Source organism: Amblyraja radiata, chromosome 24 (assembly GCF_010909765.2).
Source record: "Amblyraja radiata isolate CabotCenter1 chromosome 24, sAmbRad1.1.pri, whole genome shotgun sequence".
NCBI lineage: Eukaryota > Metazoa > Chordata > Chondrichthyes > Rajiformes > Rajidae > Amblyraja > Amblyraja radiata.
The window spans coordinates 27,300,132-27,324,418 of NC_045979.1; the positions used below are offsets into that span (position 1 = coordinate 27,300,132).

General features: G+C 42.7%; 1 protein-coding gene across 2 annotated transcripts; it reads left to right on the plus strand.

Annotated features, from left to right (window-relative positions):
• The first annotated feature begins 4,440 nt into the window (after positions 1-4,440).
• LOC116986931 (flocculation protein FLO11-like) lies at positions 4,441-23,769 on the plus strand. 2 transcript variants are annotated; one of them, XM_033042745.1, is made up of 4 exons: positions 4,441-4,717; positions 16,013-16,610; positions 20,926-21,093; positions 22,047-23,769. In XM_033042745.1, exons 2-4 carry the CDS (start codon positions 16,046-16,048, stop codon positions 22,259-22,261), a joined length of 948 nt encoding a protein of 315 aa, XP_032898636.1. In that variant the 5' UTR covers positions 4,441-4,717; positions 16,013-16,045; the 3' UTR covers positions 22,262-23,769. The 2 variants fall into 2 exon arrangements, with proteins under 2 accessions (XP_032898636.1, XP_032898637.1); XM_033042746.1 differs by lacking the exon at positions 4,441-4,717 and adding an exon at positions 11,415-11,439.
• The last annotated feature ends 518 nt before the right edge of the window (positions 23,770-24,287 follow it).

A 24,287-nucleotide genomic window follows, 5' to 3' on the forward strand; every position in this document is an offset into this window, starting at 1 on the left:
CCCTTAAAATTTCTCCCCTCTCACCTTAAGCCAATGCCCTTTATTTATAGAATCCTCTACTGTGGGAAAATGACTATAAGCCTTCACTCTATCTGTGCCCCTCATGATCTTGTACACCTCCATAAAGTCCCCCCTCAGACTCCTGTGCACCAAAGAAAAAAGTCCCAGCCTAACCAACTTAACTTAAACTTAACTAGTGATTAACCAGTGACAGTTTTACTGGTGAGAGTTTAAGTGGCAATGGTTTACCCACTCGTATTTTAACTAGTGACAGTCAAAACTGATAATTGTTTACTGATGCAGTTTATCTGGTAATAGTTACTACTTAAGAAATGATAGTTTCATTGATGACTATTTAACCGATGATAGTTTAACTAATGGGAGTTTAACCAGCGATACTTTAACTGGTAACATTTTACCACTGACTTTTTAACTGGTGACAACACAACAAGTGGCAAACTGATTGTTTACAATTGACTTACTCTCTGACTCCATAGGTTCAGGTTTATGTATATTGTCACATGCATCGAGGCACAGTGAAAAGCATTCAATCACAATAGGTAATACTATACTTAAAAATAATCAAACTCAAGTGCGATAGGTAGACATATTGAGTGAAAAAGTTAATGAGTGGAATAAATAAAAAATCAACTGAATTAAATCAACTAAATGTAATGGTGTTCAGCCTGTGGTTAGTTCACAGTTGAACTGCAGCCCCAAGCACATTCCACCTGCCTCGTGCACTCTGAAGTTGCCCTGTATCTTTAGAAAGAATGTGTTGAGTACTGTGTGCAGTTCTGGCAACCCAGCTAGAGGAATCATGTCATTAACTTGAAAAGAATGCAGAGAGATTCACCGGAATGTCCCCCCCCCCCCCCCCCCCCCCCCCCCCCTCCCCCCCTTGAGTTATAGAGAGAGATTTCTCCCACACTCCAAAGACGTACAGACTTGTAGGATAATTTGCTTGGTATATTTTTTTTAAATCCTTAATGTATGATGGTGTTAATGTGCAGGGATCGCCGGCCAGCATAGACTCGGTGGGCCGAAGGGCCTGTTTCCGCGCTGTATCTCTAAACTAATCTAAACTAAGATTGGCGAGGATGGGACTTTTTTCTTTATACAATAGACAATAGGTGCAGGAGTAGGCCATTCGGCCCTTCGAGTGGTCCATTCACTGTGATCATGGCTGATCATCCACAATCAGTAACCCGTTCCTGCCTTCTCCACATATCCCCTGACTCCACTATCTTTACGAGCTCTATCTAACTCTCTCTTGAAAGCTTCCAGAGAATTGGCCTCCACTGCCTTTTGAGGCAGAGAATTCCACAGATTCACAACCCTCTGTGTGAAAAAGTTTTTCCTCATCTCTGTAAATGGCTTACCCCTTATTCTTAAAGTGTGGCCTGTGGTTCTGGACTCCCAACATCGAGCACATGTTTCCTGCCTCTAGCGTGTCCAAACCCTTAATAATCTTATATGTTTCAATAAGATAGCCTCTCATCCTTCTAAATTCCATAGTATACAAGCCAAGCTGCTCCATTCTACGTCATTGGAGGCTGAGGAGTGAACTTATTGAGGTGCACAAGATCATGAAGGAGATGGATAAAGTGAATGCTCACAGTCTTTTGCCCAGGGTAGAGGATTCTAAAACTAGAGACCATGGGTCTAAGATGAGAGCGGAGAGATTTAAGAGGGAGCTCAGGGGCGATTTATTTTACTCAGAGGGTGGTCTGTATCTGGAATGAGCCTCCAGAAGAATCCACCGTAGGAGATATAATTACTGTATGACTTTTTAAAAGACTTTTTGGACAAATAGGAAAGGTTCAGAGGGCTTTGGTCAAATGCAGGCAAACGGGACAAGCCCAATATGCCAACTTGGTTAGCATGGACAAGGTGGGCCAAAGGGCCAGTTACTTGCTGTACAGCTCTATGGCTCTATGAGTGATGAACATGATGAACCATGAAGGAGACTCACCAGAGACCATCAGCAAACATGTGGCGACCACGTGGCCAGCGGAGAGTCTCCTGCACTCGCCTAAAAGGCCACCCAAATGGGACAGGCTCATAACACTATCCTACACACACTAGGGACAATTTTACATTTCTACCAAGCCAATTAACCTCCAAACCTGTATGTCTTTGGAGTGTGGAAAAATTCGGAGAAAACCCACACAGGTCACGGCAAGAATGTACAAAGTGGTCAGGATAGAGCCCAGGCCTCTGGCGAGGTAAAGCAGCAACTCTACCGCTACGCCACTATGCTGCCCATGTATCGTTGATGTAAAAATGATACAGCGTGCACAGAAGCACTTTAGCCCATTGAGTCCACACCATGTTTACACTAATCCTATCCTATCCCATTTTGTTTGCCCCACTTTGCCATTATATCACCGACAGATCCTTCGTAGGAACCGAAGCCAATTAACTCACTGGCCCCGCATGAGTTTGCGATGTGGGTGGAAACCAGAAGCCCTCACAGTCACAGGGGAATTAGTCAAACTCCACACAGACAGCACCAGAGGGCAGAACTGGAACTGGGTCTCTGGAGCTGTGAGGCAGCAAGTCAATTAGCTGACACAAGACTCAAACCTGCAACCTTTTTTTATAACATAGCAAAAAGAACACTGCAGTCAGGTGCCTTACCCTGGTCCCTTTACCTTTTGTACTATTTGTGCACGTTGGTTAACATTATTTCACTTTGTTTGTTATGAACTATCAAGATATTTCATGCGATACCACCCTCTCCCTCGGAGGTCACTCTGATCCCTTTACCTGGCTGACAGGCCTGGAGAGGCCAATTCCCAGTGTCATTGGTGACTGCTGGGTCCAATTAGCTGCTAACAGTTGTCCATGTGAACCATGCCAGCCAACTCCCTATAAAACCCAGGCATTTGAGCAAGAAAGGGAAACTGGGAGAGGGGAAGGGTGGGGGGTGACTCCCTGCTAGTTGTGTTCCCCTGTCGCGGGTTTGTGGAAGACTGAGTCACTGGGACAAACCTGAGACCACCAGTGCCACTAAGTGGTCAGGACTGGACTGCTGGGAAAGAAGTCCTAGACTGAAATGCCAGAACCTCTTTGTGCCCACTGACAACGAGGGACCACGCACATGTACACTGGCTGCCAGGATAATCCAGAGACCGCCAGTGTTGCCTTGTCAAGCTCAAAGCTGAGTCGCCAGGAAGAAACCTGTACCATCAGCACCTTCTCTCGAGGTAAGGGTGAACTGCAGAAGGAAGCCTGAGATCGCCATGCCTCCTTAGAAGACCAAGACTAATCTGCTGGGACAACCCTGAGATTGCCAGCATCATAGCACATGTGCTCTGCTGGTGAGGGGCAGTAGCCTCATGTGGTCCTGGACCACTGTAAATAGAATAAACCATGTGAATTTGCCCTAGTGGTGGTGTGATCACCACCAAACTGTGATGTTGTCCCTGATGCCACAAGACATGCAAGATATTAATAGGTTAGTGTGAATTGCTTGGAGCAATAATCCCATTTACATTAGCACAACACCAGAGAGTGAGGTTTTGATGTCATATTAATAGAATCACAGAGATACAACAAGAAAGCAGGGACTTTGGCCCTCTGAGTTGCAGTTGTTCCATTTTTATAGAGACTTGGGGGCTGCATTCTGTGTAGACAGAAGGCGAGGTGCTGCTCCTTGGAACCAGGGGAAATATTGTGGGCTAAAGGCAGAAGGGTCAGAGTGGAATGGAGTATTAAAGTGATGGTGACTGTAAACTCTGAATCGCACTTGTGGACTTGCATTGCAATGTTACTGAGACAGCTGTGAGTATTGCTTGGAGACACAAGAGACTCTGGATGCTAGAATCCTGAGAAAAGCACAAGAGTTCTGCAGGAATTTAGCAGATTATGTAGCATCCAGGGTGGGGATGATCAAAGAACGTTTTGGGTCAGAAACCTTCGTCAGTCTAAAGAAGCTAGCCGACCTGAAACATTGCCTGTCCATTCTGAAGAAGGACCCAATGCAAAACGTCACTTGTCCATTCCCTCCCCAGATGCTGCCTGATCCACTGAGTTCCGCCAGCACTCTGTGTTCTGAATATGATTTGGATTATTTTAACACACTGACAAGGCAAGTAAATAAATAACTGAGGTGAGTATTTTGGCAAGTTTCAGTGCCATTAAATTCTAAAAAAAATCATGTGCTTTCATGAGATTATATCATACTCCTCTCAGTATCAAATCGCCATCCTGCAGCTAAATATTAATGTTGTAAATATTTGCTTTATTTTTTAATGCATTTTTATCTCTGAGAGTAACCTTGTTTTCGGTCCAAATGAACTGAAAGCTGGCCTTTCCATTGTGAAGGTGGCTGATCTTTCGGCTGAAAGTTTCATTCCAGGTACGCCACTCCCTAGGCTTGTGATGGTGAAACACAAATACCAGGGCCCACCTTCCTGATTACGTAGGACAGGTTCTGTTCCGGCTGCTCCCTCCTGCACTCTCTCTCTCTCTCTCTCTCTCTCTCTCTCTCTCTCTCTCTCTCTCTCTCTTATTCAGCCTCAGGGGAATGAGAACAATGAAAACCCCCGGAAATGACAGCAAGGCAGCACTCGTTATTTTCCAGTAGAGCGAGAGAGGGTGCCGGTTAATCGATAGGAACATCAACGTTGACAGACTTTAACACCTCACTAAAATCACCAAAACTGGACCGCAGAGGATTGTTCGAAACTTTACTCGTGTTGCCATTAAGGTAAGTCCCAAGTGGAATCTGTTTTCTCTTCCAATTCATGGGCAGTATTTTGACCGAGGTGATTATAATAAGCAGCGACTGCCAGTTTGTCCTTCACTGGAGTGGCCACAAAGGCCTGACTCTTTCAGTACTAGATAAGAATAAGTGGCTTTCAAAATTAGAAGTTTAGTGGCTTGGGAAGTTCAACCATTTGAATCTTTTTCTGGCTCAGTCAATACAGTTGCGAGATTTGGAAGGAGCTGGGGGAGGGGATTGGCAAATGTTTCAAAGGGTGTGTTAATCAGGCTTATTGAAAGCTTTGAAGGCAAGTTCATAGAGTGGAAATGTTTGTAGTTTCTAAGGTTTCCCATCCATGTTGCTGGAATAATACTGGGTCAGTCTCACACTGAACGCTTGTCGCAGTTCCTTTCAGTATTCAGTATCACTACTCAGTTAATAATTTACAGGGAAACAGATCACAGGAACTTGACTTTAGACTACAGATAGACCTATCATTAAATGGAAAGTTAATACCTAGTGAGAAATAATTGTGTGTGAAAGCTGTTCTAGTGGTTTGAAGTCTGGAAATGTAACCGTTCCCATACAACTTTAGTTGAACCTTTCTCTTTGGATTGTGTGAGTGGCGCAGCTGATAAAGCCGCTGCCTCAGAGCACCAGAGACTGAGTTCGACCCTGACCTCCGGTGCTGTCCTTGTGGAGTTTGCATATTTTCCCTGTGACAATGTGGATTCCCTCCAGGTGCTCCAGTTTCCCCTCGCATCCAACAATCGTGTGGTTTGCTGGGTTAATTAGCTGTTCGAAATGGTGCTTAATGTGTAGGTACAATGGTCACATGTACTGGGGTACAGTGAAATTCATTTGTGTACAGTTCAGTACAAGTATCACTATACATAAGCACTTGGATACATCTTAGATAAGCATTCAACATACAGTACAAGTGTATAGTAGTAGTATACAGAGTCGCCAGTTGTTGGCACAATTTTCAAGTCACTTTTGTTGTAAGTACAGGGTTCTTGACCTGACCTTGAAGGTCCACTGTCCTGGCAGTGTTGCAGGGTTGGCCTGGCCAAGAGTGGCTGTTGGTGTCCTCCACTGCTTCAAGCTGATGTAGGTCATGCCTGGTACACCATGCTTGGCCTCTTGTAGCGGCACCTGGTCTAGTCGAGCACAGGGTGTTGCAGGGCCTCCAGTGAATATGAGAGCAAGTTAATGAGAATGTGAGAGAAATGTTTTTAAAAATCATGTAAGGTTGGTGTGAATGGGTGTTTGATGAATGGCATGGACCCAGTGGGTCAAAGAGCCAGTTTCTCCATTGTATCTCACTGTTTTGTAAGCACATTGTACTTCAACCAGTGAACTTTAGATCAATTTACAACCATGTAATGAGTGCAGTTAAATATGCATTCATTAAAACGTTTTTGTAAGAAGAATTTAAGCTCATTACTCAGTGTAATCTTTAGACAGTCCACTTATGCCCAGTTTGACTGATGGTCACACAGCAGCCTTGTGTTGACATCTTGGTTTTGAGTACGTGTACATGGCAAGCAGTGTTCTTGAGAGCAGGTTGGACTTGTTCACTTGCACACACCCAGAGCAAGTAACCACAGATCAACAACTGTGAGCTGCTGGGATTCCAATGGGCGGTAGTACCCTCAAAATATTTTAAGCCCATTGATTTTCTATTCATTTGGGCAAGGCAGTGGATTAACATTCCAAATTGTGGAAAGGTCATTGTACTCTGCAGGCTACAATACGGATTTGTTTTGAAGTGAGGACCTGTTCATGCTTTCACTGCTAAAACTTCTGCCAACTGTTTGAAAATTCTGTCTCTGTACAAGATGTCACATACTTGGTTGCTTAAAAGAAAATTGTACTTTACACTTGCAAAATAATAACTGAATCAGAGTTATCACTTTAGCTAATAAACTCATGAAAGAGGGCAGTGTGTTTGCTTTGCTGCTGGTTTAGATTTGATTCTAAAAAAATGTATGTAAATAATGCAAGTCCTAATGTAGGAAAATAACCGCTGCGCCACCGTGCCGCCCTCGAATTGTACAGAGAAGATCTACAGATATTGGTTTACACTGAAGAAGACACAAAATGCTGGAGTAACTCTCGGTCTAAAGAAGGGTCTCAACCTAATACGTCACCTATTCCTATTCTCCAGAGATGATGTCTGACCCTGCTGAGTTACTCCAGTATTTTTTTTTGTATCTTCTGGATACAGAGGCTTGGCTCATCCCCTACCAACTTTATGATCTCTCACTGTGACTTCGAGCAATGTTGATGCAAAGTTCTGGAGTCATACATCATGGAAACGGGTCCTTCCCCCAACTTGTCCATGCTGACCAAGATGCCCCATCTACATTTGTCCCACCTGTCCGTGTTTAGTCTATGTCACTCTAAACCTTTCACGTATCAATGTACCTACGTCAACTACCTCCTCTGGCAGTTCGTTCCATAGGTAGCTGAATGTGGCTGTATAGTTAAACTTTTTTTTTAACTGAAGGATCAGTAAAAACTCTGTGGGTTGGGAGGTAAGAATGCAGACTGGCTCCACCTTAGAACTATGAATCTGTCACCCTCAACCTCTCCCACTTACATCCCACACCTCCCACATATACAGCACATCTTATTCCATTGCTCTCACAAATTCGGGTTTTACTAACCTCTAGTGACAAAGATTAATGCAATCCACTAATCCTGGCCACATCTTGCTGATGTGAAAAAACAATTTTGTACTGTCCTCTTGCTGATCAGCTTCTAGCCTGCTGGTTCTAAGTGCAACTGGCTCCCAAATCATGCAAAATAATTACTCATTGGAATTATGAACCCAAATTTTACTGCAACCCAAATATCTGAAGAAGGGTATAAGAAGAAACTGCTGATGATGGTTTAAACCGAAGATAGCCACAAAAAGCTGGAGTAACTCAGTGGGACAGGCAGCATCTCTGGAGAGAAGCTCCAGTCTCGACCTGCAACGTCACCCATTCCTTCTCTCCAGAGATGCTGCCTGTCCTGCTGAGTTACTCCAGCATTTTGTGTCTATCTTCCAAATTTCCCTGTGTTTTGAGATTTTCAAGGTAGCTTTCACGATTATCTCTGCATGGTATTGGTTAAAAGTTCTGTCTGGGTGAACTGTTATGGTTTTAAATACAGTGCACATTGTAAGACACGAGTCATTGAAAATAAAACGTACAAAACATGTGATAACATAAAGGACAGGAGTGACGCCTTTCACATGCACTCCATTTGGAACGTATATATTAAAAAACAAATCGGGGAATCATTCCAACTTCAGTTCCATGGCAACAGTTGTTTGGCAACTGGGATTTAGGCCAACAAAGTAGTTAAGGTGTTAATTATTAATTCTGAGGATCCACATAAAGTTAAACAATGGAATACTGCTTACAAGAGAACACGACATCCGTTAAATATTTGGTCACTTCTATGGGGAACAATATCACATTAATAATTAACACGCAATTCAATATCATGCGTGCAAAAGCGAGTCCTACAATATTCAGGAAAAAAAGGACTGCCGATGCTGGTTTGTAACAAAGTTGGACGCAAAGTTCTGGAGTAACTCGGGCAGCGGCTCTGGAGAAAACTAATGCGTGACATTTCGGGTCGGGACCCTACTTCAGACTGAAAGTTGGAGGGGAGGGGTGGTGGAACAACTGGAGGGAAGAAAAGACCGGGACAAATCGGGGCTGACAACAAATTGCCTCGGGCAGGGTGGTTTAATGGTAGGCCAGTTGTTAGCTAGGGAAAGTATGATCTCAAGCGTGGTACATTATTGTGAACTGTACAAACTGGTTATATGGCCGGGGGGGGAGAGGGCTTACAATCCGGCGATATGAATGTACAATTCTATAATTTTGTTACTTTAATACCACCCCCTCCATGCCCCCTCGCCCCCTGTCTTACAGTCTGAAGACGTGTCCTGATGGGTGGCATGATGGCACAATGGTGGAGTTGCTGCCTTACAGCGTCAGAGTCCCGGGTTCAATCCTGCCTACGGGTGCTGTCTGTACAGAGTTTGTGACCTGCGTTGGTTTTCCCGGTATTATTTACAGATAATACTGTATTTTTTTTAACAGATTTACAGATTTTCCTGTATTATTTACAGATTTAAAATTATTTAAAACCCGTATTATTTACAGATTCCAGATTTAAAATTATTCACTTTTAAATCTGCTGGCTACAATAAAGGCCTTTTTTTTTTCTGGGATTTCACTTTTGACTTTTATAAAGGGCGTTCATTATTGGTGCTGTTGCATCATAGGTGCAGAGGCCCAAGTTTGATCCTGACTCTGGATTCTGTTTGTGCATCTTTGATATTTTATTACTCCAGGTGCTCAGGTTTCATAAATTCATAAGTCGCAGAAGCAGAATTAGGCCATTCGGCCCATCGAGTCCAGTCTGCCATTCACCATAACCCCTGACACCCGTACTAATCAAACATCTCACAGATGTGCTCGTGGGTTAATTGGCTACCACAGTCTATCACCTCGGGGTGAATTACCGGCAGAAAGAATCAAAGAGGAGTTGGTGGATATCCATGAGGGTCAGAACAGTTGCGGGGGTTGGAGGTCTTCTCCAAGTGTTCAACGCCAGACTTGTGTAAAGACCGTACAGACAGGAGCGAGTGTTTGGGAGACCGGTGTGGTGGAGTATTCGGCTGCTGTGGGGATGTAGCGATATTCTGCCAGGTGGGAACTCTGTTTGTGGCAATATCTGAGGGGTTGAGTTAAACACCTAGGTTTAACTACACATTATACTTGTTGGCCTGTGTCTTTATCTAAACATGCCACAAGGCAGCCCCATCTCCAACCTGCGAGCTGTTCGCGCTGTGAACGGAGCTCAGGAAGGAAGTCCTGTAAGTGGGGGAAGGACCAGTAGAGAGCAATAAGGAGACTGGGAATGGTCTAACGGGATTGCTCCCCGGGGAGCTACTAAAGGCCAAACATCCTCCTTCTGTGTACTCCGAGGGCAAGATCTGATTGACAAAGAAACTTGGGAATTTTGCTGCTGAAAATTTTTCCAGCAAACAGTCAGGTCATAAATGAGCGTCCGGCCCCCAATCATTGTGCCTGCTCTCTGGAACTCGCTGAATCCAAGTGACCCACCAACTCGCAAACATTCCATCCATCATGGTTTGCCCAATTGTTCGGTCAGATTTGTTTGGTTTTAAAAGGGTTCAGTTTAGTGCAGAGGTTGAGCACGACCATGCAAGTGACATTTAGAAAGGTATTAAATCACTGAAAGGCAGGTTTGACCGCGGCAGCTCCGAGATTGAACCGCAAAGTTCAAAGGATAACTTCCCAGCTGAATCATAGAACAGTTACACAGCACAGGAAGAGGCCCTTCAGCCCAACTTGCCCAGTGTAGTCCACTAGCCTGATCAACTCCCAGTTCCAATCTCCTCCTGCTCCTCCCCTGTGTCTATCTTTAAGGAAAACTTTCCTCCACTCACGTTCTGTGCCTCTGTCGTCAAAGTTCAGACCTGTGCGTGGGTCCGCGATCTCAGAAAACGTAGGTAGTTGTCACAGCAATGAATTGCACTCTTTTCACAGTTACAAAGTCAGGGCGTCAGAAGTAAGGCTTCACTCCTGCTGATTCCATCCACTGTAGAAGGGTCACGACAGAAACGTCACCTATTCCATTTTTTTTCAGAGATGCTGCCTGACCCTTCCTTACGCCAGCTTATTTTTTGTGTGTCTGTCTTCGGTTTAAACTAGCATCTGCAGTTCCTCCCCTACACACGCTGTAGTTAACGTGTCTGTTTAACAGCAATGTGGTCTGACCCCAAGTTTGAACCCTCTGGGCAGCGAGGAGAGACTCCTCCCTCTGGTTTGCAGCTTGCCCCAACCCAGCTTGTCCCAACACTTCCAGCAACTTATCCCGCTGATCAAGTCCTGCTGCTGGAGGTGAAACTGACCGCGGCGGCGGACGGGGCAACTCCGAGATTTCTATCCCGAGTGAAGGTAAAAGTGCTTTGAACGGCCGCTGTCTGACCCGCTGAGTTACTCGAGCAGTTAGTGTTTCAGTTAGAGGCAGCGCCTGGGTGGCTGCAATGAATGAAACGTGTTTGGGAAGTAAAATGGAGGATGTCAAACAATGTTTAAAGCAAATAAAATCCAATAGACAACTGGAAAGTACTGTCTTACTTGGAGTCGGACAATGACTGTCTCGCCACTGCTCACTGCCCCGAAGGAGAAGGCTAGCAGATTATTTTCTGAACGGAACCCGAACTGCATTCAACTCAGTCTCAAGATACGAAACGTCTGCCCCTATCTATCCACTCCCTCCACAGACGCTGCTCGACCCGCTGTTCCTCCAGCACTCTGTGTTTTGCTGAACAATCCAGCCTTGTGTCTGTATTCAACTCCGGTGGCTGAGACATAAAGCGGCTCAACGTCTGTCCGCGGCACCTTGCGCTGTCTCCGCGACTCCCATCCACCCGGGCAGAGAGAAGTTGGCAAGCCCATGCAAGTGGCGAGCATCTCGCCCCGACTACATGACTGGCTGAGGCTGAGCGAGCAGCTTGGTCACCGGATAGTAATCGGCTGCAGAACCCAAGTGACAGCTAGTGGGAGCGGAGTCTGCCAGCCAGGGTACTTCGCTTTACTATTGGAAGTGGCTGCCCAGCCCATGTTGAACATTATTTTATTTTAGGGGAGATTTTTTTCCCTCTCCTTCAACAATAATAAGACAAGGTGAGTTCTTCCGAAGTTTAGGCAGACACCCAACGGATGAAACAATTGATTAGTACCGTACTGTCGACATAAGGATAATAATAAGTCATCATAATTATTATTTTTGGAGATACAACAATGAAACAGGCCCTTGAGTCCACCGGGTCTACGCCGACCATTGATCTCCAGTCCACCCTAGTGTTCCCACTACAGACTGGGGACAATTTACAGAAGCCAATTAACCTACAGACACACACGCCTTTGGGATGTGGGAAGGAAAATGGAGTACCTAGAGGATACCCACGCGGTCACAGGGAGAACCTGCAAACTCCACACAGACGGCTCCCGAGATCAGGATCAAACCTGGGTCTCTGGCGGTGTGAGTCAGCAGCTCTCCCCGCTGTGCTGAACTTGCTGAATGTTTAGGAAGTGAGTGGTCACCACAGGCCAGGACTCACTACAGAATCGAGGCCAAAAGACTTGGTACATCATCTAACTAACCCCATAAAAGTTACCAAACTAATAACCTCTGCTCTCTCAGCCGCTTCCCAAGGCAGCATGAGGTGTAAATGGAATCGATGAGGGGAGGCTGGTTTGTGCGATGGACTGGACTACATCCACAATTTCTTGTGGTTTTGGGCAGAACTGTTGCCAAACCAAGCTGTGATGTATCCCGATAGTCTATCAGTCAATGAAAGTAAGCATGCAGGTACAGCAGGCAGTGAAGAAAGCGAATGGCATGCTGGTCTTCATAACAAAAGGAATTGAGTATAGGAGCAAAGAAAAGAGGTCCTACAGTTGTACAGGGCCCTAGTGAGACTACACCTGGAGTATTGTTTGCAGTTTTGGTCCCCTAATTTGATTTCTTGCTATTGAGGGACTGCAGCATAGGTTTACAAGGTTAATTCCCAGGATGGTGGGACTGTCATATGCTGAGAGAATGGAGCAGCTGCCTTGTATAGAAGGATGAGAGGGCACCTTATTGAAACATATAAGATTATTAAGGGTTTGGACACGCTAGAGGCAGGAAACATGTTCCTGATGTCTGGGGAGTCCAGAACCAGGGGCCACAGTTTAAGAATAAGGGGTTAGAATAAGAATAAGGGGTAAGCCATTTAGAACATAGATGAAGAACACTTTTTCACACAGTTGTGAGTCTGTGGAATGCTCTGCTTCAGAGGGTGGTTCTCTGGATACTTTCAAGAGCGAGCTAGATAGGGCTCTTAAAGATAGCGGAGTCAAGGGATATGGGGAGAAGGCAGGAATGGGTTACTGATTGGGGATGATCAGCCATGATCACATTGAATGGAGGTGCTGGCTCGAAGGGCCGAATGGCCTACTCCTGCACCTATTGTCTATTGATAGGATGTTTTCTATGGTGCATCTGTGGAAGCTGGTAAGAGTAGTTGGAGATATGCTAAACTTCCTCAATCTTCCGAGGGAAGTAGAAATGCTGGTGTTTGGCTGACACGTTTGATAAACTCGCTTAATTTACCATTTTGTGAAAAACAAGAATTGAGTTACTTTTGTTGCTAAAGGTGTGGTCTGGAGATTTATCCATCTCCCATGAGAAAGATGGAAGAAAATAATATTGCTCTCCAGAGTACAGCAGTCTGGAGCCCAGGGTAGTGCATGACTACACGTAAAATTCAGTGAATATTTCATATCAACAGACTCAACATATACTTTCCTAAACAAGGGGCAAATGAAATACAGGCTTTTCTTGGCTCAGATTGCATTTTGTTGCAAAAGCCAAAATGTCCGAACGTGTGAGGGTTTGATTGATGTTGTTGTTGGTGCGGTTTTGAAAGATATTTTCATATTAAGGTTGTTGATTAGTTTAGGCAGTTTCCTCCTCTTCCAAACAACAGTTGAAAAACATAATTTCTGTCAACCCAGCAGTGAGAATTAGTTTCACAAAATGCTGGAGATATGCTAAACTTATCAACAAAATGAACAAGAAAGGAAATTGCTTATTTGTGGAAATGGAACAGTGAGTGAAATTGGCTCAAAGCTTATCAAGATAACACCACCGCCAGCCGATTTGCATTGGAACTGATTGAGGCTTAGACTCGGATAACCCCGTTCAAACTCCTCGCTGACCTAATGACTGTTTCCTTCAGTTTTCTGCAAGGCCTTTGCAAATATAGTGCTTTGTCTTAAAGTTTAACCACCTCCTGCATATCAATAATTTATATATTGAGCACAGAACTGGGGCAGCAGGACTGGAAATCAAACCAGAAATCTCTTTGACGTGGCATTGAGCAAAATAAGTTTGGGAGCCGTTTGACTATTACATTACCAATTTTTTTTTTTAATGATCTTTCACACAGGTTGGATGTTGAGAATTTGGTAAACAAAATATTTCAGTGAAGTATGGAAATGGATACTGTTTGGTAACAAAAATCATGTATGTAGAATTAACAAGAAAATAACAATTTTGCAATTAAATGAACCGCTAAAACTACCACATTAAGCTACAACTTAGAAGAAAAAGTAAATAATTTATGTTCATTAACTTCAAGGTTATTAAGTAGGCTATAAAGCTAAAAGATGAATAATAACATTGTGAAAGTGGGAAGGGAAGGTTGTAAAAAAGGTAAAGTTCAATTAGGGTAAACAATCAATGATAAGCATATCTGAAAAGAGAAGATTTCTCAGAACATGGTTAGCAGCTGGACCACTTTGTCTATGATGCCAACACTCTGGAATTTCCAGACGTTCCCTGCAGGGTGTGACTGGAACGTCGAGCTCAACGTCAGGTTCTCCAAACCTGGAGCAGCTTTAATCAATCCAAAGCATTAGCAATGCTGAGGGTTTCCTGAGTCCACTGCTCACTGAGGTGACCAACCCGTAACCAGAGGAATTTGTGGATAGTAAGTAGTTGATCATCTAGAAGGACAGGAAGAGATGGAAAATCCTGAGCGACAGTGTGGAGATGCCCTAGAGGACTGCAATCTGGGACTCTGAGATGAAGGTCTGCATGGGTCGTGGGGAGGTGGACGCCACAGAGAATGGGCAGAAGTACAGTGGTCAGAGGTGATTCCAGAAATAGGGAGATGGACAGGCATTGCTATAATGAAATCCATGTGGTGCAGTCTCCCTGCTGCTAGGGTAAAAGAGAGTGCAGAACATTTTGTAGAGGAGTTTAGAGTGAGCCATTGGACATGATTCATGTCTGAACCAATGAAATAGGAAAGTGAGTACTGATGTCTTATTCAGACTTTTGGGAGCCAGGAGGGATGTTCAAAAAGTAAACCTATTAAGGTAGCAATCTTTGGATTACTGCCAAGTGTTACCGATAGCATGAAGCAGAAGATATGGCAAAATAATGTATGGCTAAAGATATGGCATTGCATGGAGAGCTTCTGAATCTTGGAATTGGGGGTGGTTTTGAGACAGAAGATGGGCAGTTTGCATCTCAACAGGACTGAGACCAATGTCCTAGCTAGGTGATGCACTGGAATAGTTGGTAAATGTTTAAACCAAATTAGGAATGGACAAAATGCAGTGAATAAGATTGGAGAGTTTTTAGCCCAAGTAGATTTGTGTGAATATGATGTAGAGACAATAATGAAAGAAACGAGGACAAAGTCCACTTGATCAGTGTGGTTGTTACCCAAAAGAAAGCAGACACTATTGGAGTTATTCTATCGGCCTTCAAGTAAAGAGAAATGAAGTGCATCGATAAAGAAATTGCAAGAACTGTGGAATGGTGATAATGGAGGTATACTAATTACCACATTGATGATTGGGATAATGTTCGATTAAAGGAACAAAACATGGACAAAATTCTGAAAAGTGTTGAGGAGAACTTCCTTGATCATATGGTACTTTGATTGTCCATTTACACACTTTCAACTATTTTACAGTACTCCAATCATTCTGTTGCTTCATCAAAGAACATGGTTAAGTTCACCAAAATTGATTTGCCTTCAATAAATCTGTACTGAATTTAATTTACCCATTGTATTTTTGCAAACTATTCTTCCCTTGATTTCAATTTCTGAAAGTTTACCTTTTGTTATCAGATAGTCACAAAATGCTGCAGTAACTCAATGGGACAGGCAGCATCTCTGGAGAGAAGGAATAATACATTGGGTCGAGACCCTTCTTCAGACTCTGTATTACCTGTTATTATTGTTGGATTTTGGGTGAACTGCAATTGGTATCTTTTTCAAACATTAGTTACATTTAGCAATCCTTCAATTTCAGCTCACACTTCCACATTACTAATAGATGGGTAGATGGAGACAAGGGGTTCTACAATTTTCATCCTGTTCATTCTGAACCCAGACTGCTTCATATCGGCGCCATGAGTTTCTTTTACTTTTAACCAACATGTCAACTCCCTCCTCTTTGCAATCTTTCACCTAACTAATAATGCCAGGATCCAGCAACCTGCATTTTAGTAAAAACAGTCACAAAGTAGGCACAGCAACATCAGCCATCTTCCAGCATTAGAGCGTCTTCCCTTATTGCCTCAATTCTCTCCTCGATTTGTCTTTTTGATATTTGTATATTTGTGGGGAATAAATGCATGAGTTTCATTTTGCAGTCATGTGTAAGATTATTAATTCTTTGTATTTTACAGGAATAAACAAAGAACGTTGCAGATTGCCATCCAATGTGCACAAAAAGCAGTGAAAAGAACATGCAGCTCAGAAGCAGGCCAGTTGCATTTTACATTCTGTTCATTCTATTCAATGTCCTATTGGGCACTAATGTAAATGCATCAATGGTCTCTGCCACTGCTAATTCCGGTGGCAAAGTCAGCAATTCATCTGAAGCTACTATCAATAATACTTCCCTTGGAAAAGGATCCAACCAGTCAGAAGTGACGTTGGTCCCGACATCCAAGCAAAACGCAAGTAACATCACGACCACTGTGGCCTCTGGGAGTACAGTTGCCATGTCAACCTCTGGGCCTAATGGTTCTCGGGTTTCTGTGACACCAATGGGTTCAGTTCAAACAACAATGCTGTCCAATGTTTCAAGCCACAGCACACCTGAGTTATCAGCAACTCCAACGCTTAGTTCAACAGCTCCAGACAGCAACGTCACAACATCAACGCCTGTACCAAGGCCCACACAGACTGAATCCATGGTAACAAGCAGGAAGTCGAACACCACTGATGTCACACAGCTGACCACAGATTCATTGTATTCAGTCACAACCACCTCAGCCTCGGGTAAGGTCTCACCTCTGATAGAAGCAAAATAAAATCAATGTATTCAAAAGACCAATTTGTCACATTTCAGAACTTTTGATCATTTTTGTTAAAAGCATGAATCCATTTAAGATAAACTGTGTAAGGGCATCCCTAATCTAATCCATGGAAAAAGGTAATTCAAGCATTTTATATCATCTGTGATCTCTCTTCTTCTGGTTTACTTTATCAAACATATTTGAAGTTGGTGCCATATCAGGCAGTAATTGATTTTACTGCTAAGGTTAATAACCAAATAAGTCACATAACCTAAATTCAACAGATTGGGTGTCCATTAGGCCTTCGTCTCCTTTATCCCGACAGACAGTGGGGATATGTTTTTCTGAAAGTAGACACAAAAGGCTGGAGTAACTCAGCGGGACAGGCAGCATCTCTGGAGGGAAGGAATGGAGGACATTTCGGGTCGTGACCCCTCTTCAGACTGATCTTCAGAAATACCATTTCACAAAAAATAGTTGTGCTTTGTGTTTGACAATTTGTCACCCCACCACTGATGACTGAGCAGCCCATTATCAAATACCTTGGTTACATTTATTACTCGGGTGACATCTTCCGAATAACTTTTTTTGGCAGTGACACTGTGAGTAGAGATGATTGGGGGACAGGAAGCCTGGTTATGTAGGTCTTGCTTTTGACTCATTTTAGTTTTGGAGACTGTTCCAACATCAATTTCAAGGTGCTATGAAGGATGTGATCCTGATCTAAGTGAGTTTCTGCTGATTGTGCAGTGAATCAAAGTAATGCCTGGGTCTTGCTCTAAGCAGCTGAAATGGGGTGACTGATCCAGATACAGTAATGGGAAGAAGGCAGATCTTTACTGACTTTCTTTCTTTCCCTCTCTCTCTTAGAACTTTCTTTCTTTCCCTCTCTCTTACCCTCTTTCTCATTATTTTCCCTGCCCCAGTCTTTCCCTCTCAACTTCATGTTTTTGCTCCAACATCTCATTTTTTTCACTCATTTGCTTTGTTACAATCCCGCAGAACTCTAGTCTTGAGGTAGGTTGTAATATGAAGCTAAATGCATATTTCCCTGTAATTTCTATTCCCTTTTCGGCTCTATAAATTGAAAGTTGTTTTGCCTTGACTAAATCCTGATAACAACCGTATCTGGAAACATTGACTCAGCACTTCCTGTCATTTTCTTGCCTTGTCCAAATTACATTTTCACGCCAGGAACACAAGAAGAAATATTATCCACTCCCCATGCAGTGTAAATTTGGAGCTCTGCAGGAAATGCGTTGCAGTGGGGACAATCATATTTTAAAAACAGTGGAACAGTAGCTGGTCACTGGCTCTCTGGCTGCCAGGATTGGACCCCTGCAGCATTTGCAAAGGTAATAAAATTCTGGACAAATTCTCCCCTACATTATGAATACTCTCCCTCATCACCCCAATTTTCAGCTGTCATCAGTGTGCACCTCTGCCGACCTTCGATTTCCCCCTCAATCAATCTCGTAGACATTCAATAATGTTGTTAATGCGCACACACTCACACACACACACACTCACACACTCACTCACACGCTCACTCACACCAAAACCTGGGGGTCAATATCTCTGATCTCTCTCCACATCGCACTCCTCCCTTCAAAACAAGTTATTTTGGTGTCACAAATCTCAGTAACACAGTGGCATAGCTGGTAGAGTTGTTACCACAGTGCCAGAGACCTGGGTTTGATCCTGACCTCAGGAGCAGTCTGTGTAACGTTTGCACGTTTTCCCTGAGACTGCATGGGTTCCCAGTGGGGCTCCAGTTTCCTCCAATGTCCTAAAGATGAGCGGGCTTGCAGATTAATTAGCCTCTAAACAGCTACCAGTGTATAGGGAGTGGATAAGAAAGTGGGTTAACATAGCACTAGTCTGAATGGGTGATCAATGGTCAGCGTAGTCTCGGTGAGCCAAAGGACATGATTCCATGCTGTAAACTAAACTCACTCCCACCCATTCTTTCCCAATTGGAATCGTGCTAATTGTCATAACTTTCTAAGAATAAAGACTGCTAAGTCTCTGATCCCCTGGGACCTGCAATCAGGTCATTCGCTCTTTGACCTCCCAGGATGACAAGTTTCACCCAGCCTCCCATCAGCAGAGCTCTGGTCCTCAGTCACAACTTAATGTTGAGGCAGGGAGGTAAATAAAAGAGTTGATGACCCTTCACATCGACATTGGGGTACTGGAATTTTTTGGCCTTCAATCGTGAACTCTGAAATATGATGTTTTCCAATTCCATTGCTGATTTCAATAGCAAAATATTCATTCATCAGTGAATTTGCTGCTGAGTCATAGCCTAGAGAAGGATCAGGTAACAATAGGTGGCGCAGCGGTAGAGTTGCTGCCTTACAGCGAATGCAGCCCCGGAGACCTGGGTTCGATCCTGACTACGGGCGCTGTCCGTACGGAGTTTGTACGTTCTCCCCGTGACCTGCGTGGGTTTTTTTTCCGAGATCTTCGGTTTCCTCCCACACTGCAAAGACGTATAGGTATGTAGGTTAATTGGCTCGGTAAATGTAAAAATTGTTCCTAATGGGTATAGGATAGTGTTAATGTGCGGGAATCGCTGACCCGCTCGGCCGAAACGGTCCGTTTCCACGCTGTATCTCTAAAAAAAAGACATGATTTACTTTCATGAGAGAGATGTGTTATCATGGTGGATCTTTGGCCCACAGAGAATTATTTGGCTGCCTTCTGTGGCAGACAGGATTTGCAGCAAGTGTCTGTCTGTAGTATTGAAGGTGGAAAGAGTTTCAGATTTGTTGCAGTAATGGGAAATGGATAATTACCTTTTAAAGTGTTAATTTTATTATCTGTTAACTTATAGGCTTAATCACTATTTAATAGTGTGGGTGCTTCTTTGACCTACATATTGAATATCAGTCATGCCTGTCATTCTCATAGGGTTATATAGTATGGAAATGGTTTCTCCTGCTCAACTTGTCCATGCCAACCAAGGTGTCATCCTGAGCAAGCCCCAATTGCCTGCATTTGACCCATATCCCTCAAAGCCTTTTCTATTCATTAACCTGCCCAAATTTTAAACGTAATTATACCTGGGTCTACAATTTACTCTGGCAGTTTATTGCAATACGCACCGCCCTCTGTGTGGGGACAAAGTACCTCTCAGGTCCCCTAATTACATTTTTCTCCTCTCACCTTAAACCTTTGCCTTCTAGCTGTGACCATCACTCGATCTATGCCCCTCATTATATAAACATTTACCATGTTGCCTCCGCAACCTCTTCCATTCCAAGGAAAATAGTCAGAGTCAATCCAGGCTCTACTTGTAATTCAAATCCTAGGCAAAATCCTAGATTCATTTCTGCACCCTCACTAACTTAACCACATCCTTCCTATAGTATGGTATACTATAGTATGGTAATCAGATCAGCACACTCAGTAGCGGACTGGGTCTAAAAATATTGGTTGCCAGGAGACCAAGGGGGCCCACTTCATCAGGGGCCCACTTGATATAAGGGGCCCACTTCATCAGGGGCCCACTTGATATAAGGAACTCACAAGAGTTCCTAAGATTCCTGTACCCATAAACGTCACCATCCACTCATACAATTCTTCAATCTGACCACATTTTGCGGGATGTGCTGTAAAGAGGATGGTCAGGATTGAAGGGCTGATGCAGCAGAACTCAAAGTACTGTGAGTGAGAGAGAACTCCATGTGAGTAAGCCAAACAAGATGTTGCAGATGCTGGAATCTGAAGCACAACCAAGCTGCCAGAGGATCTTGTGTTCAAAAGGCAACTGCAGATGCTGGAATATCGAAGGTACACAAAATTGCTGGGGAAACTCAGCGGGTGCAGCAGCATCTATGGAGCGATAGATGCTGCTGCACCCGCTGAGTTTCCCCAGCAATTTTGTGTACCTGCCAGAGGATCTTGGCAGGCCAGGCAGCATCTGTAGGGGCAGAGGGATAGTTGATGTTTCAGGTTAAGACCCTGCATCAGGACTGAGAGTGGAAAGGGGGGGAGATGGCCAGTATGAAGAGGTGAGGGGAACGCATGAGGTGGGATCTGGCAGATGATGGGTGGATCCAGGTGAGGAGGGTTTGACGTGCAGGTGGAGCCACGTGGAACCACTAACAGGCTGAAAGATGATGAGAGAAGCCAACAAAGGGCTGCAGATTATGGAATCTGATAAAGGGTGATGTGTGGATAATTTGCCAAAGCAATGCGTGATTTAATACATGTTATGCAATGGTAATGGAAAGAAATTGATTGATTTGCACAAAGAGAAAAATAATAAAATGGTAATTTTTTTTTTCCAGGTTCAGTTTTGCCTCTGAAAAAGGAAGAAGTAATTCTGACCATCTGTTTGAGCACTGTTCTTGGCCTGGTCATTCTAACTATTCTTGTGTATAATGTCAACAAGTGCAAACAAAGGAGGGCACAATATTTGCACCATCCTCTCTATGCCGACTCACACGAAGAGCCAGGTGTGTACATTAACTGATTTGTCTAATTATGTAAATTAGAAGTAGATATGTACAGAGCAGTCCAAGCCATGAATTAAATGCAGAAAATGGTGGAAACACTCAGCAGCTTGAGCACCATCTGCGGAAAGCAAAACAGGTTACATTCCAGGCTCAAAATCCTTTGTTAGCCCTTTACCCCAAAATTCAACCCTTTACCCCAAAACTATGCAACACTTTTAATAAAGCTGCAGTTACTGTCAGCTCACCAAAACATGACATCTTTATTTGACATGTTTGGTTACCCATTGTCCAGAATTCTCCAGCAGGAACTGGCGAGTAATCTGCAGGACTTTGCTGCAAACAAGCAAAAGGAATTAATTGAATTGAATACTTTATTGTCACATGTGACAAGTCACAGTGAAATTCTTTGCTTGCATGCCCAAGGTATGCAATAATCACCACATAAAGAGTGCTGACAAAGTTACAAAGTATCCCATGCCTGGTCCACCCTTGATCTCCTAGAACTTGGCAATGATGGCTCAGAGCAAGTACAGTTCAGCTTAGTCTTGGAAAAATTGAAGTCCTTTTGTACATTTAAGAATCCAGATTACACATTTGCAGATTCCTGAAGCACCAGCTGCCAGGGCTACCCAGTCGCCAAATCTCGAAATTAAAGATTATTCTCTGAGTAAGGCAATAAACTACACTACAGAAAAAAAATGACGTTTTATTTTAAAGACCTGTTTTGAACAGTTTCATTTTGTAAATAATAATAATCAAGTGGTTAAAGAACTTTGGGCTCTAAGGTTGGAGAACACATGAGAAATTTGTGTTACCAGAGTTGGCAACAAAGGGTCACAGATCTCTCATGACCCCTTTTGAGGAAGTTACTATTAATGTTGATTTCAGAAAGCTGGTATTTCTTGCATATAACACAGCTCCTGATGTGCCAATGTTCATTTTCTCTTGTGTAGGTTTTCCAAATGACACTTTGGTGATATCAGGAGGTCTTTATGATGAATCACGTGTTTATAATCCCAACATGACGGTTGAAGAAGATGATGAGCTTCACGTTGAATATCCTGCATTTACCTCCAAGTATAGCCAATTCAAACTGGAATTTTTACCAGAGGAAAGAGAGGTCACAAATCAAGGATCTTCATTTGCCACATATCAACCGGAAACATAATCTCATAATAAACTTGTGTGCTAACTCTACTGTTTGTTTATTCTATACTTTACCAATTTCACCAATGAAATAAATGAACCAAAGGTGTCTTTTTATATTTTGTGTCCTTAATGAGAACTTCCAAACTCTTCATCCAGCTATCTCAACCTGAATATTTACACCTGTGTCACATGACAATGAAATAACAACAGTGAAAATTATTTTAAGCAACAAAATAGAAACAAATGTGACTGAGAAACACGCATTCAGTTGGAAAAGTGGAAACTCTCCAGAAATTGTTTCTGAAAAGACTAAAGAACTTTCTTCCTCAAGCTGTGCTATTAACATAGTTAAATAATTTTTTTGGAGGAAATTTCGCTCTTTTTTTTTGCTGAAGTGTTCTGTATGCTATTGTATGATATTGCAAAAAGTTCACACTAGAGTGCCATGGACGTGCCTGTTTTGTAAATAATTTAAAGTCTTGCATTCAGAAATATTAGTTTTCGATATGTATGTAAAAACATTAAGTTATAATCCTTGCAATTTTGTTGCCTTGTGAATGATCTTGCAATCCTTGACTTCCCTGGATTTTAAAGGGTAACGTGGCAAAGTCTCAACTTTCACTGCAAATTTCTTAATGAGTTTAATAATTATTCATTTCAAAGCATCAAAACATTTTTAGCTTGAATGACAGTAGGGAATTTGAATCACTATACAGTATTTCAAACCTATTTGCACCTTCAATAATCTTTACTGGAAATGTTGATTTACCTGAAAACAAGTCTAATCACTGAGGTTCTTTTAGACGTGCACTGGTCAGAAAACAGTCAGAATGAGAAATAGCCACTTGGGAGCTTGAAACATATTTGGCAACATGTTCCCTGCACTAGCTAAAGCTTATCTCTAATGGCTTTGGGGCATGGCAGAGGGGCTTACCTTGGGAATATACGCCATTCGCACATGGTCTATTGCCATAATGGTGATTAATTTATCTTTTGAAGAGTAATTTACCTGAAAACAAGGATTAATTTATTCTGAAACTCTAAGCAGATCCACATTATGAATCTAAGTGCTCAAGTGTAGACTTTACATTGACATTAACAATATTAATCATGACAGATACCACTGGTGCAAGGTAATGTGTTTATTATATTGCTATTAAAATAATGCCATAATTTGTAATTATATATTTCAACACAATGTTTAAATATGTCTGATCTGAAATCCTATTACAATCAATTTTAGAGTTATAGTTTTATTTTTATAACTAACTTTATGCCCAGACATGTTAGTAGGTTTCTCTTAAATGTTTGCTAAAGGTAAAATTTTCACCTAATCTCACCTTTTCATATTAATAATTTTCTGTGATTTATCTTGAGCAATTGATATGTTTATCGCAATGTACTAAAATATCACCTAACATTGCTCTGCAATAAACTTTTGCAAGCATTTCTGGGTGTTGACTATACTTGTATTGTTACATTTAATGAAGGGCATGTCACTGTTTAAATTAAAAGATGTTGGTTGCAGATTTCATCTGTAGAGCATCTGTTTACGTTCCAAACTGCTTCTAGTTTGGCATATGATGAACATTTTTTTGTTAATCAAGTCTGTTCCCATAATGGAAAGAGTATTAGATTTAGATGAGAATATAAGGCATGATTAGTAAGTTTGCCAATGACACTAAAGTGGGTGGTTTCATCGGTAGTGAAGATGCTCATCAAAAATTACAGCTGGGTCTTGATCAAGTGGGGTGAGAAATGGCAAATAGTTTAATGCAGGTAAGTGTGAGGTTTTGTATTTTGGAAAGTCAAACCAGGGCAACGTATGGGGTCAAGAAGGCTTTTGGGACAATGACCTTCATCAGTCAGGGTACTGAGTACAGAACTTGGGATGTTACGTTACAGCTACACAAGATGTTGGTGAGGCTGCATTTGGAGTATTGTGCTCAATTTTAGTTGCCCTGCTAGGGGGGTAGGGGAGAGGAGATGTAGTTAAGCTGCAAAGAGTGTAGATAAGAATATTAAGGGTGTTGTAGGACTAGAGG